Raw genomic sequence first — 17855 nt, 5'->3', positions numbered from 1 at the left:
TCTGGCATGGACTGGGTCATGGACATTGCTGCAGCTAATGACTGGCCTCAGAATTGACAAGTCCCTAAGCGGGACGTGACCCAGCAGTGACGTGCCGCTTGGGGATACGTCACCACTGCGCCCAGTCATTGGCTGCAGCAGCTCACTTCGCCCTGCCAATGCCAGAAGTTTACATGCAGGTAACAAAGTGCAGTAAAAAGTACATATAGGAGGGTAAAAATAATCACCATGTGGTTAACCTTCCTAACAAAAAGACACTATCAAAGGCACATAAATACAAAGTACAGACCCGATTGATGGCACCTCCACAAACCCCAACACGTGTTTCGCATGGGTTTTGTGGAGGTGCCATCACTCGGGTCTGTACTTTGTATTTATGTGCCTTTAATAGTGTCTTTTTGTTAGGAAGGTTAACCACATGGTGATTATTTGTACCCTCCTATATGTACTTATTACTGGGACTAGCATTAACCCCCCTTTTTGGCACACTCCTTATGTGGATGATTGTCTTTGTTAGTGTTTAATAATTGGGCCCTCATTTGAGGCTCCTGTTGTGTTTAGGTCTGATTGGTTATCTGGTGGTATTAGAGACAGAGCTTTTTAAGAGCTCATTTGCATCTCTTTCGACTTAGGGAAGAAATGGCACCAGGATGCACTATGAGAAAAAAGCAAACCGATGGAAGCAATGCTCTGCTGTGAAACCTTGGGTTCTGCCATTGATGTGGATGTTACTTTTACATGTGCCATCTACTCAAACATTGTTGCCGTACACCCCTTCATAATAACACTATTCTCTAATGGCAGTGGTCTCTTTCAGCAGAATAATTTGCTCAACCACATTAAAAAGATTGTCCTTAGAAAATGACAAATAGTTCAAGCTGTAGACATAGACTTCAAATTCCCCATCTCTCAATTTGATCAAGCATGGGGGATGTGCTAGAAAAACAAGTCAAATCATGGAGCTACCATCCTCACAATAAACAGTACTTAAAGGATCTTATGCTAGCATCTTGGGATCTTCTGATAGGACCCTCACAGGTTTTGTGGAGTCTATGCCCATTGGGTCAGAATGGTTTTGGCTGCATTAGTGGGGTCTATACCATATTATGCGACTGGATTTAATGTTATGGCTGATTGTTCTGTGTTGTTCTAGATGAATAGCATGATTTTTTGCACTCATACAGAATCTGACAGAAAGGACCTCCATATACAATCATTGAGAAGCATATGAAAGTACAGTAGAGGACTAATGCACCTCTACTGGAGCCTGAGTACAAAATGAAGCTGTAATACAGCCCTGTGATTACGAACAGTATTAAGAACAGTATTACAAAATGCAGTGACCTGGACCACAGGGTAAAGCATGATGGTGGCTTAGGAGAGGACGGAGTTGGCAAAGGCGGCAATGAAAGTGGAAGTTGAAGTTACTCACAAGGCTTGTCATTCTCCAGCTCTCCCTTGGGCAGGCATACAGTTATTGGAGGGCAAACCCTTTCTTCCCTCAGGGTACTCCCTGGCTTTAGGTCTCCTGCTTGGTGTTAGGTGAGGTGCCCTTGGTGAAGATGGGTTTTGGAGTGCAACGCAGGAGAGCAGCATGAGAGCTTGTCCTAGGGTCAGAAGATTAATGGTGCAGTCAATGACCAGGCTGGTTTGGTTACAATAAACTAAATCTCTATTTACTGAATTGATGATGTAAGTAGTGAATATAGCAGCAAAAGGCACTGTTTTGAGGCATATCACAAAGAAGGCTCTTCCCAATAGCTGCGTCTAGACAGCAGTAATGAGGGAGTAGTAGTAGTAGTAGTCTTTCCTGTGTCTCATTCTAAACTTACTCTGCAATCTTACCAAATAACTACAGTCATGCAATTCCATTCTAATTAACTCTTTCTGCAATTTCCAGGCTGAGGGGTGCAAATCTCAGATCGCCGGTTGATCTCCAGAACATTGTGGTCACTGTAGTAATATACCCTTTCCACATGCAGCAAAGTCCAAAACCATAGACGTGTGTTACATTGAAGGGGTTGTCTTCACTTCTGCAAATGCTATTTATCTTGTAGCAAAAGTTAATACAAGCCACTTACTGCTGGATTCATTTTCCCGTCACATTATACACTGCTCGTTTCCATGGTTACGACCACCCTGCAATCCATCAGTGGTGGCCGGGCGAGCACACTATAGGAAAAAATGCTGGATTATGCGCACTCCTGCGGTCCCGGACCCCAGAGAGGTTGGCGCTTTTTCATATATATTGTGCAAGAGCAAACACTGCTGCTGGATTGCAGGATGGATGTAACCATGGAAACCAGCAGTGTATAATGTGATGTAAAAATGAATCCAGCCAGCAAAGGAGGCAATATGGACACAATACATTAGTAAGTGCCTTGTACTAACTTTCTCTACATGATAAATTCTATTAACTGAAGTGAAACAAACTCTTTACATACTGTAGATGTTTGTTTTCTTTCCTTCAATGGGATTCTTTCAGCTAAACTGTTTTCCGGCAGCTTTTCAGTCTCAGGAATGGGGTTTTCTGGACAAGGCTTCTCTTTTTGCCTACTTTGCAGGAGTTCACACATGTAGGTCATGCCTCTAGCTTTGCTTTATATACATAGTGATCTGCTGGTTCACTGCTAAAGGGTTAATGTGATGGTTCACTGCTAAAGGGTTAATGTTGTGGTTCACTACTGTAGATGTTAAAAAGTTTACTGTGATGCTATGATTTCTGCACTCTGTATTCCAAAAAGAATGAACACTCAGAGGGTTCATGTACAAAATCATACATTACATAGCAACAAACAAGTCAACAATTAAAGCAAGAGGAATGAGGGCCCTGATCGCAAGAGCTTACAATCTAAGAGGAGACAGGGGTGACACAAAAGGTAAAACGTGTTTGTACAATGATCCAGTCATCTTAAAAATAGGGGAGTAGATATTAAGTTTCATGAGCCAACCACCAGCCAATATTTGTAGTGCTTTTGACTGCATGGGGTGTGGTAGATAGGTGATTGATGATGGGTCAGGTTCACAAGAGACGAGAAAAAGACTTGTTTCACACTTTGCAGCAAACAGATCTGTTAGGCTGTCCTGGCCGGGAACAGCCTGCTACATCCGTGAATACCGGGCGCAACCGTGCACTGCCAAGATATTGTTCAGCCCTATTCACTTTAATGGACAGCGGTGGAGGAGATCTGGCTGCTACCCGGCAAATATGCAGACGAGCTGCCGGACAAATACCACTGCACGCAGCAGTTGTTGCCCTGGCTGCGTCTCGGCATATTTACTGTGTAGCTGACGGATCTCCGCCAGTGGAGAGCTTTTTGGGTTAGAATGAGCAGTTTTGATTGGATTCTATACTGTATGAGCAACCAGTGCAATGACTGGCACAAGGCAGAGACTTCATCATAGCGGTTGTAGAAGAATATAGAAAGTCGAAAACCCCTTTAACATCCTTGCTCTTTTTACTTCTATTGTTAATATATTGAAATTATTCTACGATGTCATCTTTGTGCTTGGATCGGCAACCGTTGGTACCTATCCTATTCTACCTAACTAAGCAGTAGTGTGAGTGCCGGAACTGCTGAAAATAGGGCAGGCTAAAGGGGCCCACCTTAGTAGAGTGCCTATAAAAAGGGATGGGAGGGTGGGGTGAGATGCCCAGTCGTCGTTCTGTTGAGGACCCTGCAGATATTTTATGCAGGTAACCCAGTCTTCCAGCTAATTAATTAGCCTATAACATGTCTTTCCTTTTCTCTAAAGATGCCCATATACATGACACAAAAAGTGGTTTAACTCGCTAATTTCAGTGGTGTATATGAGGCCCTCCCTACTCTTCAGGGTAACGAGCATTAGTGGAATTCTGCATGCCTAGTTATGTGCTTTCATGGGAGAAAGCTACTGCCAAAGGCTTATTCCCTTCTTCTCAGTGAAATAAACATGCACATCTGGGTTACCCCATGTTTATCTTACAATCAGGTAAAATTTGATTTTATGTTTATGACCACCCTAAGACATACGGGTGTAACAGAGTTAACAGTCACTTTCATAATGAGTTAACTAAATGTGATAACTCACCAAGCGTGTGTGTTAACTATGCTACATCTGTATGGAACTATGTAACCGGTAATGGACCTTTAAGCCATTATGGGAGGCCCACGTAGTACTTGATGGATGCATGCATTACTAAGGGTTAAATGCCCTGAGTAAAGTCCTAAATGGAATGCCAGATTCCTCCTCTCTTTTCTTGTAACCACCAAGCTTGTTGCATCACATGATTTTGGTTAAACCACTGTTTTCAAGTTACAACTGTGTCCATCTGTTTCCTTCTGCAATCTTTGAGTAGGGAACCACCTACATACCACTTACAGGCCAAAAAGATCTTAAATAGGTCTCACCGCCATCACCTTGTCTCATACCCATCACATGTATCCTAGAATTACACACAATAGTATTTTTTTTTTCAAAAGGGTTTATAATGTGCACTTAAATTTATACAGCAGATAAAATAATGGCCTGGATGAGAAGTTGAGACCAATTGAATGGTTGGAATTTGTTATGTCGTCACATTTATTTCAAGGTTTTGTGAGTTAAATGTGAACTGATGTTTGCAATGTTTGTTCCTGTTTCTTCAGGACAAGGTGTATACAGAAGACGCAGTGAACCATGTCTGGGGCCATCAGCTTCTTGATGGGTAAGCTCTGCAATTTATATCTACTGTACATACTGAAAGATAACATTACTTGGAAGGAAGTAGCTCCTACTGTCACATTACTGGCTCAGCATGGAATGTGTTAAAATGTGTTGTCTCACTTCAGATTATACACTGCTGGTATCCAGGGGTTACAACCAGCAGTGGTGGTCGGCCTTGTACACTATATGAAAAAGTGCTGGCCCACAGTTTGTGCGCTCCCACGGTGCCGGCCATCAAAGATGTTTACAATGTGTTCAAGCATAGCCAACCTCTAATGGATTGCAAGGTGGTTGTAACCCCTGAAAACGAGCATGTATAATGTATATAACAATACATTAGTAAGTGTCTTGTATTAACTTTCTCTACATGATAAATGCCATTTGCTGAAGTAAGAGAACTGCTTTAAGGTTGGAGTTTCAAATGTCATAATAAGAAATGTATTATGAGGCACAGATTTGAGGTATAATTTACGCTATTTTCTGATATACATTACTGTAATTCTGTTGGATCATGAGAGGCTATGCTCCTCCTGCTAAGCCATACGTTTTTTATCACAAAAATGGTGGAAGCAGCATAAAATTGAGAGAAGAAGCAAAGCATTGAAGGATCTATAAGGTAAAGGACCCATTATCTAAAACTCATTTTGTTTCACCCTTAAGCTTCTCATTTTTATTCTTATTTTATGTTCTGCCATTATAATCTGGTCAAATGTCTGGGCCGTAACATGGCACACATCTACTTCATTTTTTATGTCTATGTGTGTTCACTTTCCACATTTGTCACAAGGACCATTTTAGGGTATGTTACCCTTATGGAAAGTCCTTCTTGGAGAAAACATAAACTTTGTCCCCTGGTGGACGCTTAGATGAATGCTCAGATGGAAACAAGGAGTCGCAACATTTCTGTCTAAGCTTCAGCGAAGAGAGGCCATCGGTCTCTGACCTTTGCAGGGCCTTCTAGCTCGGAGGGTTGGGTACGATTTGCCTGAGCCCTTCTGCTTCTGGTATGCTGCACTTTTTAGTAGCACTTGGATGCAGAAAGTAATGACCTGGAGCATACAATAATAAAAATAAAAAATTCTACATAAATCATATCCTACTACAGGGATAATACAAGGATGTCACAGCACATGAACAGTATAGTGAACATAATATCCAACCTTAGGTGTAATACACACAGTGGTGAAACTACAGGTGTAATGGACATAGTGATATCACAGTAAAAGTGTAATACACACAGTGATTTCATAGCTAAGGTATAATACACACTGTAACGGACCGTTTCAGCAGACAAGGGGTTAAAATCCGTTTAGGCGATATGCCCCTTTCTGAGAGACAGGCACAGCTACTGCAGAACACCAACCTCCCGAACTGGATACAAAATAGCACTCCAAACTGGAACCTCGCAAATAGCTGCCGGCAGACGAACAGGAAAAGCATACAATCGGCTTACACTCCTGGCAATCAGTCTCTAACAGCATACATGGAATCCCCCCAATAACGAGACAAGGCTCCGTGTTGAGGGTCAAGCAGTGCTCTGACGTGCTGGTACACCCAGCCTGGTTTTTATTACAGTTGTTGCAAATACAGGTCCGCCCACAGGGTTTTGAAATACAACCAATCAGTAATTTACAACACATACAATGTAAATATGTAAATACAGCAACCAATCGTTCACGCCCCCAGAGGACCAGAAGGGAGACTGCGACACAGGACAGATACAACATATCCCCACAATGCATTATGGTTTCCTCCTCTCTGTCCCGGAGACAACCGAAGGCAATCCAATTATCTCTCAGGACAAAGGGAGATCACCAATACACATGTGGAGACAACAGGACAGACATCACCATTTAAACACACAATGGCACACCCCCACAGCAAACACAGACATTTAACATATCCCCAGATAGCTCAAGTCTGAGTGCATATCATTAGGTGAATGGCACTCAGAATACACGAATACAATAATATTAGCTATCTGGGTACCCTCACATAACATACAATTTAACCGAACGCATAATAACATAAAATACAATTCCACAGACAGATTTAAGCTGTGCGGCCGGTCTGTCTTCTCCTTTCAAGTTACTATGGGCCATAATCCTGAGGCAAGAGGCTTTGAAACAGCCCTCTCCAAAACCCAGTGGCGAGGTTGGTTTCGCCACACACACAATGATATCTCTCTACAGGAATAATAAATATAGTGATGTCAACAGCATAGGAAGTCACAGTGAGATTGTGCAAGAATAGCGCATACAGTGCTCAGGGTGTAGAACTCTACAAGCATAATGCACATTGTGATGTCACATAAAAAAAACACAAGGTCCCAGTACATGGATAATGGAAACTGTTAAGCCTTAAGAAAGAGTTATTGCACACAGTGATGTCACATTATGAGAACAAGGGTACCATTACAGAGCAAATGATAAAAAACAGTGATGTTACTATGGCCGTGATGTCAGCACATGAATAGTTCATTCAAAGAAAATTCACACAGTGATTTCACAGAACATAATAACGCAGTGATGTCACAACACAGGGATGATAATAAAGTGAAGTCACAGTGCAGGGGTCATCACTGTACAATTCAGAACAAATGCAAATGCTAAAAATATTGGTTCTCCGTGATTTGAGTTTGACCTTTCAGGTGCCAGCTCCCTTTTGTGATTTTAGAGTCTGACACCCCTGGTAGTGGCAGTTACAATGCATTTGGAAAGTCTTCACATTTCAGACCTTTTCACTTATTTACAGTCTGTTATGTTGCGACCTTAAATAAATAAGAAAGCAAGTTTTCCACATCAATTTACACTCAATACCTCATAATGAGAAATTGAAAACAGAGTTTTTTTTTATTTTTGCAAATTTATTAAAAAGGAAAGCAAAAATTTTGCATTGACATAAGTATTCAGACCCTTTGCTATGACACTTGAAATTTAGCTCTGGGGATATCTCACGTGTCTTGATCATCTTGGAGATATTTCTACAGCTTGACTGAAGTGCACCTGTGGTAAATGCAGTTGATTGGACAAGATTTGGAAAGACACACCTGTCTATATGAAGTCTCACAGCTGAGAATATCAGAACAAAAACCAAGCCATGAGAAGGAAACTGCCTTTGGAGCTCAGAGACAAGATCGTGTGGATCTCCAGAAAGTAGCCGGCACTCGGACCCAAAGCACACCTTCTGATGCTTAGTGTACCCCCCACACACACACACCGTCCCACGGTTCATGGGCACACTATCCTCTATATGAGCATCAACAGCAAGCAGAGTTCATGGGGAAGACTGGAGCACACTGTCCTAAACCTGATAAGCCTTATAAGTTGCATACAGAACACAGTGTGCCCCCCTACCCAGGAACTCTGCTTGCTGCTGCAACAAGACCCCCTCTTCCCCTCACTAACTATCCTCCCACCATAATTTTTTTTCTACATAGAGGCACAGCACTGAACTCACCTTATGCAGGCAGTGGCAGTGGCACACAGGGGCAGACAATGCTGGGGGCTGCTGGACTTAGGTGGCAAGCTGAAAGCTGAAGCAGGCAGCGGGTGAGTCACTGCCAGGTCCGCCCACTCAATTCTGTCTGCTGGTGCGAGCAATACACTAGCCAATCAGCAGCAGAGGCTTAGCCAGCTAAATTCTGATTGGCCAGTGCAGCGCCTTGCAGAAAGAATAGAGCGAGCGCTAGTCTGGCTGCAGTGCTGGCAGGGACATCGGTGCTGGTATGTGCACTGTGTGTCACACAGTGGGGGAGTGGGGCCTAAGAAGAGGGGAAGCATGGCTCGCTGGAGCGGCATAATACATAAATAACATCTGCAGACATTGTAGGGGGAGGCCTTACATGTACTCAGGGCCCGTCCTGCCACGGGCCCCATAGCAGTTGCGTACTCTGCCACTATTGGCAGTACGCTACTGGTTTGGAGCTACAAGGACTCTTCCTAGAGCTAGTTGTCACACCAAAATAAGTAATCAAAGGAAAAGGGCTTTAGTAAGAGAGAAGACAAAAAAAACAAAATGGACATTATGGTAGAGTGGCCAGAAAGAAGCCCCTCCTCAGTAAAATGCACTTGAAAGCCTGCCTGGACTTTGCAAAATAAAAATAAAAAAACAGCACTTAAAGGACTCCTATACTTTGAGAAACAAGATTCTCTGGTCTAAAGAAACAAAAATCAAACAGATCTACTGTCACATATGGAGGAAAACCGGCACTGCTAATCACCTGTCCAATACCTTCCCTACAGTAAAGCATGGTGTCAGGATCATGCTGTTGGGGTGTTTTTCATCAGCTGGGACAGGGAGACTGTCCTACTCAGCTTTCCATCAACCTTGACCGTGGTACAGAGATATTCTTAATACATATTCTCTGCTGAGGCAGACAGTTAGATTATATTAACCACAAACAATCTGGGTTTTTAAATGTGGAGTCACCAGTGACACCTATCATTCATGCTCTGCCCAAAGTTCACAAGGGTCTGACCCCTCCCCCACTTCATAAATCACTGAAAAAGGTGCACCACAATGATAAGCAACTAACAATGCTGGCTAATCCCTCAAGCTGATGATGTTAAAAGCTGAGACTTTTGCCAACATATTCCAGTCAGGAACATATCGGAGCCCTTTTGCACCACCGTCAAGGTATCTCAGTGTGGCAATGGGTCCTACCACAAGACTACCTATGGTGTGTGAACAAGGTCTGATAGGTGCTCAGATCCAACTCACAGCCAAGCTTCCACATATCTCCATAGTAGGACCACTAATGCAATGTGAGGTAGAATAAAGCTGCAAGCCCCACCTATAACAGACCATGTTACACTAGGTGCAACTGAATGTTACCAGCAAAACACAATGGCACATTCAATACATCTATAGAAAAAAAATAATCACTAAAATAAAGTGGCCTAAATGGGAGGAACTGCTGAAAAACCCCAAACACTGTAGCGTGTTTCTAACCAGGGGAGCAGTTCCTCCACATGTGGTCCGCTGCTAACGGCAATCCCCCGATAGCTTTGGGAATCGGTTCTTTAACTGAGAGGTTGGGGGAGTGGTTATACTCCTTGCTACAACCCCTAGTCAAGCGTGTACCTGGATATATCAAGGATACATCAGATGTACTCAGATCTTTTTTTTATAAACAGTGGAAGTCGAATACACATCGTTAACCACCGATGTCATAGCATTATATCCATCAATCCCTCATAATATTGCAATTCTAGCTTTAGAATACCATCTGCATAAATATAGTAGACATAGAACAGGCTTTATTGACTATGTTTTAGAAGTGACTTCGTTCTTGCTCACCCATAATTATTTTTCATTTTATCAAAAGTTTTTTGTCCAAACCCGGGGGTATTTTTACCCTCTCTTGTCAATCTCACTATTGGGAAGAACGATATGTATATTGTGAAGATAATCCTTTTTCCCACATGATAGAGTGGTATGGCAGGTACATCGACGACTTGCTCCTTATTTGGAGTACTCAAATGATAACCCCTATAACCTTCGTTTCACTAGCTCACAAGATTCCCAAAGTATCAGTTTCTTGCACCTTAGATTAACAGGTGTCCCAGATAAGATTATTAAAACGGAAACTTACTGTAAACAAATAACGGGGAACACTATCTTGAGAGCGAACAGTCACCATCCCATTCATACAATCAAAGCTATCCCGGTAGGAGAGTTCATTCGAGCCCGAAGAAATTGCAGCTTGGATGTTGCATTTCAAAGGGAGCGTGAAAACATCATAACACGTCTTTCCAGTAGGGAACACCCACAATGGATATTAGCACAGACTGTAAAAAACAAGAAGTCCAACAATCCAAATACAGAGAACTCTGGATGTCCCACACTAGTATTAACCTACAGCCGCCAATTTATGCAAATAAAACAAGTTATCAGTAAATGTTTACCGATTCTCTATGAGGATAATTTTTTATATGATATATTAAAGGATGGCTGTAGAACAGTATCGAGACGACCATCCACTATTGTTAATCTTCTCTCTCCTACTTTTACTTGCACCAGTAAATCAGTATCTACCATGTGGATAAAATTTACAGGCTTCACCAAATGTGGAAGCCACCCATGTAAAACGTGTAGATATGTTATATCAGTCAAAACCTTTCATAACTCCGATCACACTGTAACATTTCCTATTAAAATCGACAGGTATTGTGTACATTATACACTGCACAGGATGTTATCTTGTGTATGTAGGGAGTTAGTCCAGAAAATTCAAGACAAGAATATTGGAACATGTCAATTATATCACAACCCCTTCATGTGTAGGCATTTCCAATGCAGTAAAACATTGTATACAGGAACATAATCGTTATCTCAGTAACTTTCACACTTTTGCCATAGAAAGAGTAGGGGTTCCCCCAAGAGGTGGTAATCATAAAAAAATGATCCTCCAAAGGGAAGCTTATTGGATCTTCAGGCTGAACACTAGATTTCCTTCAGGTCTTAACATGAGAAAGGAACTGATGTATTTTTATTAATTGTTGTTTGTTCCTATTATCTTATGTTTTATTTTATATTATAATTTTATATTCGCCTTTGCCATTGTACTGTTTTTCACAGTATGTTTCACTTGAGACCATCAATCTGGTTTCTTCTTTTTTATCATTCTCTATCCTATACAAACTAGGTGATCATTTCCTTTTATGTATCTGCTGATGTCATTCAAATATACATTCTCATTAGACGGTTTTATATAATGTAGGTCATTGCCACATAGTTGCATAGCATTTATATGTACATTTTTAGACCCCTTTTTGAATGTGATTTCATGTGTACCATATTACAGGATGAGTAATGCCCCATCAGGTAAGTTTGTACCCGCCCCTGTTGCAGGGGATGGGTCCAGACTATAAAACTTCCGTTTCTGGCATTACATCCAGTTGCGATTAAGAACTTAGCTGTTCGAAACGCGTCAAACTGTACTGGTATGGATTGATGTGTTCTTATACATTAATTTGTTACCTTGAATAAAGAAAGAGCAACACCATAACAACAAAGGAACTGGAACTAATCTTTATTGTTTATGATCGGAATTCGTAATATAAACCTGATTCTGACCTAAAAAGCAAAAAACAAACAATGCAACAGCACTCTGCAAACACAAATAATAAAGTAAATACAATTGTGCCATACTCACTAAAGAAGATATAGTTAATGCTACTTTATAAATGTGAGATTCTTTGCAAAAATATTTGTGACTGTCCGCCATCGACAAGGGTGGGACCTGCATTCCCTGAATTTAACGGAGGCCAGTATGGCACCAGCAGAGGTAGTGTTTAGTGTAGGTTCCTGTTCTAAAGAGATCTCCTTGTCGTTGGCAGACAGGCACAAATAATTTTGTACAAAATGTATTTGCCAAGAATATCACGTTTATAGCATTAGCATTAGTACATTTTCTATAGTGAGTATGGCACAATTGTATTGACTTTATTATTTCTGTATCTGTGCAGAGTGTTTGTGCTTTTGCACTTTCAGCCACGGTGACCCGCACCTACGCACCTAACCACCATTTCTTTCTTTGCTTTGGATCTCAGCTTGTGCTGAAGGTTCACCTTCCAACAAGACAATGACCCTAAGCACAAAGCCAAGACAACACAGGAGAGGCTTAAAGGGGTTATCCCATGACTAATGTAAAAAATTAAAATCAGACATCATATAGTACATGACAATCTCTTTCTAACAAAGTTGTAACCAGCCTTGGAACCTCACATGGATCCAGAGATCTCCCCATTCATTGCTCTGCTAGATCTATATTAAGCTGACAATTCAAGGGGTGTGCCTTTTCTGCTGGGGCTAAGGGGCGTGTCTCATCTCTACCTATCACAACCCAGGAGGCAGTTAAAGGATGAAAATGAGCATGTGCGGGCATCTCAGCCTGTAAAACATGCTAAGGCAGCGCTAAAGACCGCCCATTAGTGCTGGTGACGTCAACGGGATCACTGCTAGACGGAAGCCACCGTAGTGTAAAAAAGTATACAAACAGCCCTTGCCCTGCATGATGCAGTGCTAGGCACGGGTGCATGATCCGCTGCTGAACTCAGAGGGGCTGAATGGGGGAAGAAGGGGTTATGTCCGCATTCAGCTCTGAACGCAGGCAACCCCTTTAAACCAAATCCGACCTGAATCAAATTATAAGAAATTCACTCATCTCTTTTCTGAGAGGATTTTTGTCCATTGTTCTTGTAGAATTGCTTTAATGCAGCTGTGTGAATGGTTAGAAATACTGCTTTTCCATAAAAATTTGTGATTTGTTACAAGAACAAATATTTTATTTTAATTAATCCTCATTTAATGTTTTGCTTCTATTGCTAAAATTTTTCAACTTATTTATTAAATGTGTCGGGCTCATATTTCATGTCTGTCTGTTTTTAAAAGCTTTTATAAGTTTTTATGTGAACATTTAAACTGAGTTACATAATTCATTATCTTTTACAGTGTTTTTACTTGGGAACACAGCTATGATGAATACAGGTAATTTTTTATAGAGATTTATCACTGAAAATTGAGACTGGTCGCTTGTGTGTGAGAAGAGTATTTACATATTCAAGAATCCTAGGATTGACTGTTGGGGCAATTGTCAAATGCATACACTTAATATTTCTTGAAAATGAAGCATTTGATTGTCAAAGCACTATGTTGCTGATTCTATATATCATATTATATGTCATTATAATTGCTCCAAAAATTGAAATGTCCTATTGTATGATATCAATCACATACAGTATAAACATGTCCTACTCCTGTGATGGCTGACCTCCAGCACTCCAGCTGTGGAAAAACTACAACTCCCAAGATGCACACCTGCTTTGCGGTTCCCAATGCACGGCTGCTGCGACGGATACAGACCCATTCAAGTTGATCCGTCGGCACCGCAAAAAATAGAACATTCAAGTTAATGGGTCTGCATCCATGATGCAGTGAGCACACTGCAGCTTCCCGCATATTGCGGACCCACTATTTGCGGGCCGCGATACGAGCCACAGCGGGCAACGGCCGTGTGCATGAGGCCTAACTGATGAAAATAACTGAAGTGTGAACTTGGACTTACAAAAAAAAAATAACCTTAGATAAAGTGCACAGAGCCTCTTAAAGGAATTTTCTGGTTTGTATCAAGTAGAGCAAGTAGAACTATTAGTTAGACCTCAGATATACCTCTCAGAGAGATCATAAAGTGCTTAAATAACTTACAGTGAGAGTACAGATACTCAAGAGAGAAATATATCCACCATTTTATGTTGAATGACAAGATTGAACAGTTGAACCACCATCTTATGCATACCGCCATTTTGTGATATCTTTTCAACAAGTGTTATGTACATAGACTATCTGCTGCGGAGGCGGCAGTGTTATATATCAAGAAAAGCTGAAGTTAATAAAGAAGTAATTTCAAGCATTTGGTGTGCTCTTTAAACCTACTGTTTCCATAGAACGGCGCTAAAAGAATTAAAGCAGAGTAACAGACAGTCTGGTTAGACTAAAAAGTTAGAGACTTCATAATTCTTCTAATGCCACAGCGCAAAAGGCACTTCATAGTGCTGCGCCTGCCACAGTGGTCACATGATCGTGTCCATGCAGCTCTTTCTTATTTCCTGTGATGTGATGGCCATGGACGTGTCAAAGCAGCAACAGTGCCAGCAATAGGGGAGTCTCTATGTAACTAGCGGGACATCAGAAACTATAAACTAGCTGGACATTTTTAGGGGTAGTGCTGGAGCTTTAGAAGAAAAGGGTGAAGTGCATTGTGGGTTTGGTTGGATACAACAACAGGAAGTGCTACATACAGGATGGAAACAAAACGTGATTTGGTTATATGGTGAAAACTGAAAAAGCATAAGGCACCACCAATGAGACCAGGTGAGGGCTCATTGGGAAGGGCTTAGGTTAAGAAATTGGCATTGGGGACGGGGGAAGGGCGCGGTTTCAGTTTTTGCCTCAGGCAGCAGGAAGGCTAGGTGCACCCGTGAGCATATTGATAATGTACATGAGGTAAGCAACTACATGAGCATATCTGTTTAAAACGTTTAGTAATCTTGGCAAATCTAGGGATGTCTGCATCCCAGAAACAGAAATTTACACCAGCTAGCCGCTGACATAGATTCTGTTGTTATTTACACCAGTTTCCTGACATAAGTAATATTAACCCCTTCCCGACATGTGACGTACTATTACGTCATGGAAGTCAGTGACTACCCGCATTTTGACGTAATAGTACGTCATGGTGATCGGGCGGGCACCTAAGCGGTGCGCGCCCGATCACTGCAGGGGTCCAGCAGTCCCTCGTAGCCGGGCCCCTGCGGTATCCACTAGCATCGCTGTTTACAGGGATGCCGGTGGTTTAACCCCTTCTATGCCACGGTCAGCGCTGACCGTGACATAGTAGTGGTTTGCGGTGGGTGAAGGAGCGTATCGAGTCCCCGCACTTATTTGGCAGGGAGCCGATGCGTGACAAGGCAGCCCAATGCCGTGCAGAGACTTCCCAATGCCCTGCATGGCATCGGGACCTGCCTTCTACAGGTGCCCAGGAGATCCAGCCTCACTAACAGACAATGCACTACAATACAGATGTATTGTAAAGCATTGCAGAGGGGATCAGACCCCCAAACATTTAAGTCCCATAGTGGAACAGAAATAAACTGTAAAAAAAAAAAGTTTTAAAAAGTGTTTTTAATAAAAAAAATTACGTTTCAATTAAAAAAAAGGAAAAAAACACCCCTTTCCCCAGATTTCATAATAAAAAAATAGAAAAAAAAGGAAAAACACACATATTAGATATTGCCGCATCCGATAAACACCATCAAAAGATCTAACTAAAAACTGTGTCATAAAAAGCCATTTTTGTCACCTTACATTACAAAAAGCGCAACACTAAGCGATAAAAATGGTGTATGTCAAACAAAATGGTACCAATAAAACCGTCACCTCATCCCTCAAAAAGTGATACCCTGCATAAGAAAATCACTAAAAAAATAAAAAAAACTATAGTTCTCAGAACATGGAGACACTAAAACATCAATATTTTCTTTCAAATATGCTATTATTGTGTTAAAGTGAAATAAATAAAAATAAAGTATACATATTAGGTATCGCCGCATCTGTAACAACCAGCTCTATAAAAATATCACATGACCTAACTACTCAGGTGAACACCGTAAAAAATACAAATAAATAAAGCCATTTTTGTCACCTTACATCACAAAAAGTGCAACACCAAGGGATTAAATGTCAAACAAAATTGTACCAATAAAACCGTCACCTCATCCCACCAAAAATTAGACCCTAACTGAGACAATTAGTAAAAAAAATTAAAACTATGACTCTCAGACAATGGAGACAGTAAAATATGTTTTTCTTGAAAGTGAAAAAAATAAAAAAGTTGATATATTAGGCATTTCCACATCCATAACAACCTGCTCTATAAAAATATCACATGACCTAACCCCTCAGGTGAACACTGTAAAAAAAATGCCCAAAAAGCAATTTTTTGTCACCTTACATCACAAACATTGCAACACTGAGCGATCAAAAAGACATATGCCGCCAAATCAAACCTTCCGCTCATCAGACAAAAAATGAGACCCTATCTAAGACTATCGGTCAAAAAATAAAAACGCTATGGCTCTCAGACTATGGAGGCACTAAAACAAATTTTTTTGGTTTAAAAAATGCTATTGTGTAAAACTTAAATAAATAAGAAAAAGTATACATATTAGGTATTGCCACATCCGTAATGATCTGCTCTATATAAATATTATATGACCTAACCCCTCAGGTGAATGCTTTAAAAATAAATAAATAAAAACTTTAACAATTTTTTCGCCCACCCTGCCGCATAAAGTATGAATGAATGATCCAAAAATGGCACCTTCTCCCCTAGTTTCCAAAATGGGGTCACTGTTTGGTAGTTTCTACTGTAGGGGTGCATCAGGGGGGCTTCAAATGGAACATAGCATCTAGAAACCAGTCCAGCAAAATCTGCCTTCCAAAAACCATATGGCGTTCCTTTCCTTCTGCGCCCTGCCATGTGCCCTTACATCAGTTTACGACCAAATGTAGGGTGTTTCTGTAAACTGCAGAATCAGGGTAATAAATATTGAGTTTTATTTGGCTGTTAACCCAATGTGTTTAGGAAAAAATATTGACATTTTGAAATTTCATCCCCATTTTCCTTTAATTCTTGTGGAACACCTAAAGGGTTAACAAAGTTTTTAAAATCAGTTTTGAGTAACTTGAGGGGTGTAGTTTCTACAAACCGGATTCCCAAAAAGTTGGGACATTAAACAAATTGTGACTAAAAACTGAATGCAATGATGTGGAGATGGCAAATGTCAATATTTTATTTGTAATAGAACGTAGATGACAGATCAAACGTTTAATCTGAGTAAATGTATCATGTTAAAGGAAAAATATGTTGATTCAAATTTTCACGGTGTCAACAAATCCCCAAAAAGTTGGGACAAGTAGCAATAAGAGGCTGGAAAAAGTAAATTTGAGCATAACGAAGAGCTGGAAGACCAATTAACACTAATTAGGTCAATTGGCAACATGATTGGGTATAAAGAGAGCTTCTCAGAGTGGCAGTGTCTCTCAGAAGCCAAGATGGGTAGAGGATCACCAATGACTTCAAGGATGGAAGATTTCTCCTCAGGCTATATTCACTAAGCCCCTTACTTACCAATAACCACTCTGACACCTTCTTGCTCGGTAAAATGACCATTACGGCCAACTTTATTGTACACACAAATAACATAATAACAATAATCACTTTAATACATCCTTCAACATTATGAACCACTGTACCGTAACAAGGATCCTGGAGGGCAACACAAACAAGCGGTATCTTCCGTAACCATCTCTCCTTATACTTCAAAATTACCCTTGGCCGCACTCACCAACCCAAGGGCACCAAATCCTTGGAGTATCCAAGTATCTCCTCCTGTAGACCTTTTAGCCCAAACAGGAGCCCCATCCTCGGCATTCACAAACCACATGAGATACAGGCTCCAACATGTCCTGCATCTCTTAAACCATTGTATTGCTCCCCCAGGATCTCATATAAATCAGCCCAAAATCCACCACCATGCCTATCCCAATTGACCAAAATAAGGGTGGGAGGGCGGGAAACACTCTACCTTGCACTGACGCCTGCG

At 41.1% G+C, this 17855-nt stretch overlaps 1 protein-coding gene across 3 annotated transcripts in view; it reads left to right on the top strand.

Moving 5' to 3' along the window:
- LOC122923918 (immunoglobulin superfamily member 1-like) overlaps nucleotides 1–17855 on the top strand; it is a 332379-nt gene that overhangs the window by 247132 nt on the left and 67392 nt on the right. The window contains exons 1-3 of one of the 3 annotated variants that reach the window (XM_044274796.1): nucleotides 4519–4538; nucleotides 4629–4687; nucleotides 13144–13179. The exons of 1 other annotated variant lie outside the window; for it this stretch is intronic. In XM_044274796.1, coding sequence (XP_044130731.1) covers nucleotides 4660–4687; nucleotides 13144–13179 — 64 coding nt within the window. In that variant the 5' untranslated portion in view covers nucleotides 4519–4538; nucleotides 4629–4659. Of the gene's footprint in view, nucleotides 1–4518; nucleotides 4539–4628; nucleotides 4688–13143; nucleotides 13180–17855 lie in introns of those variants that run through there. One more of the 3 variants, XM_044274786.1, reaches the window with a different exon arrangement.

This window comes from Bufo gargarizans, chromosome 1 (genome assembly GCF_014858855.1).
Source record: "Bufo gargarizans isolate SCDJY-AF-19 chromosome 1, ASM1485885v1, whole genome shotgun sequence".
NCBI classification, from domain to species: Eukaryota; Metazoa; Chordata; class Amphibia; order Anura; family Bufonidae; genus Bufo; species Bufo gargarizans.
The sequence above is the reverse complement of the archived record's forward strand: the minus strand, read 5'-3'. Positions and strand labels throughout refer to the sequence as shown.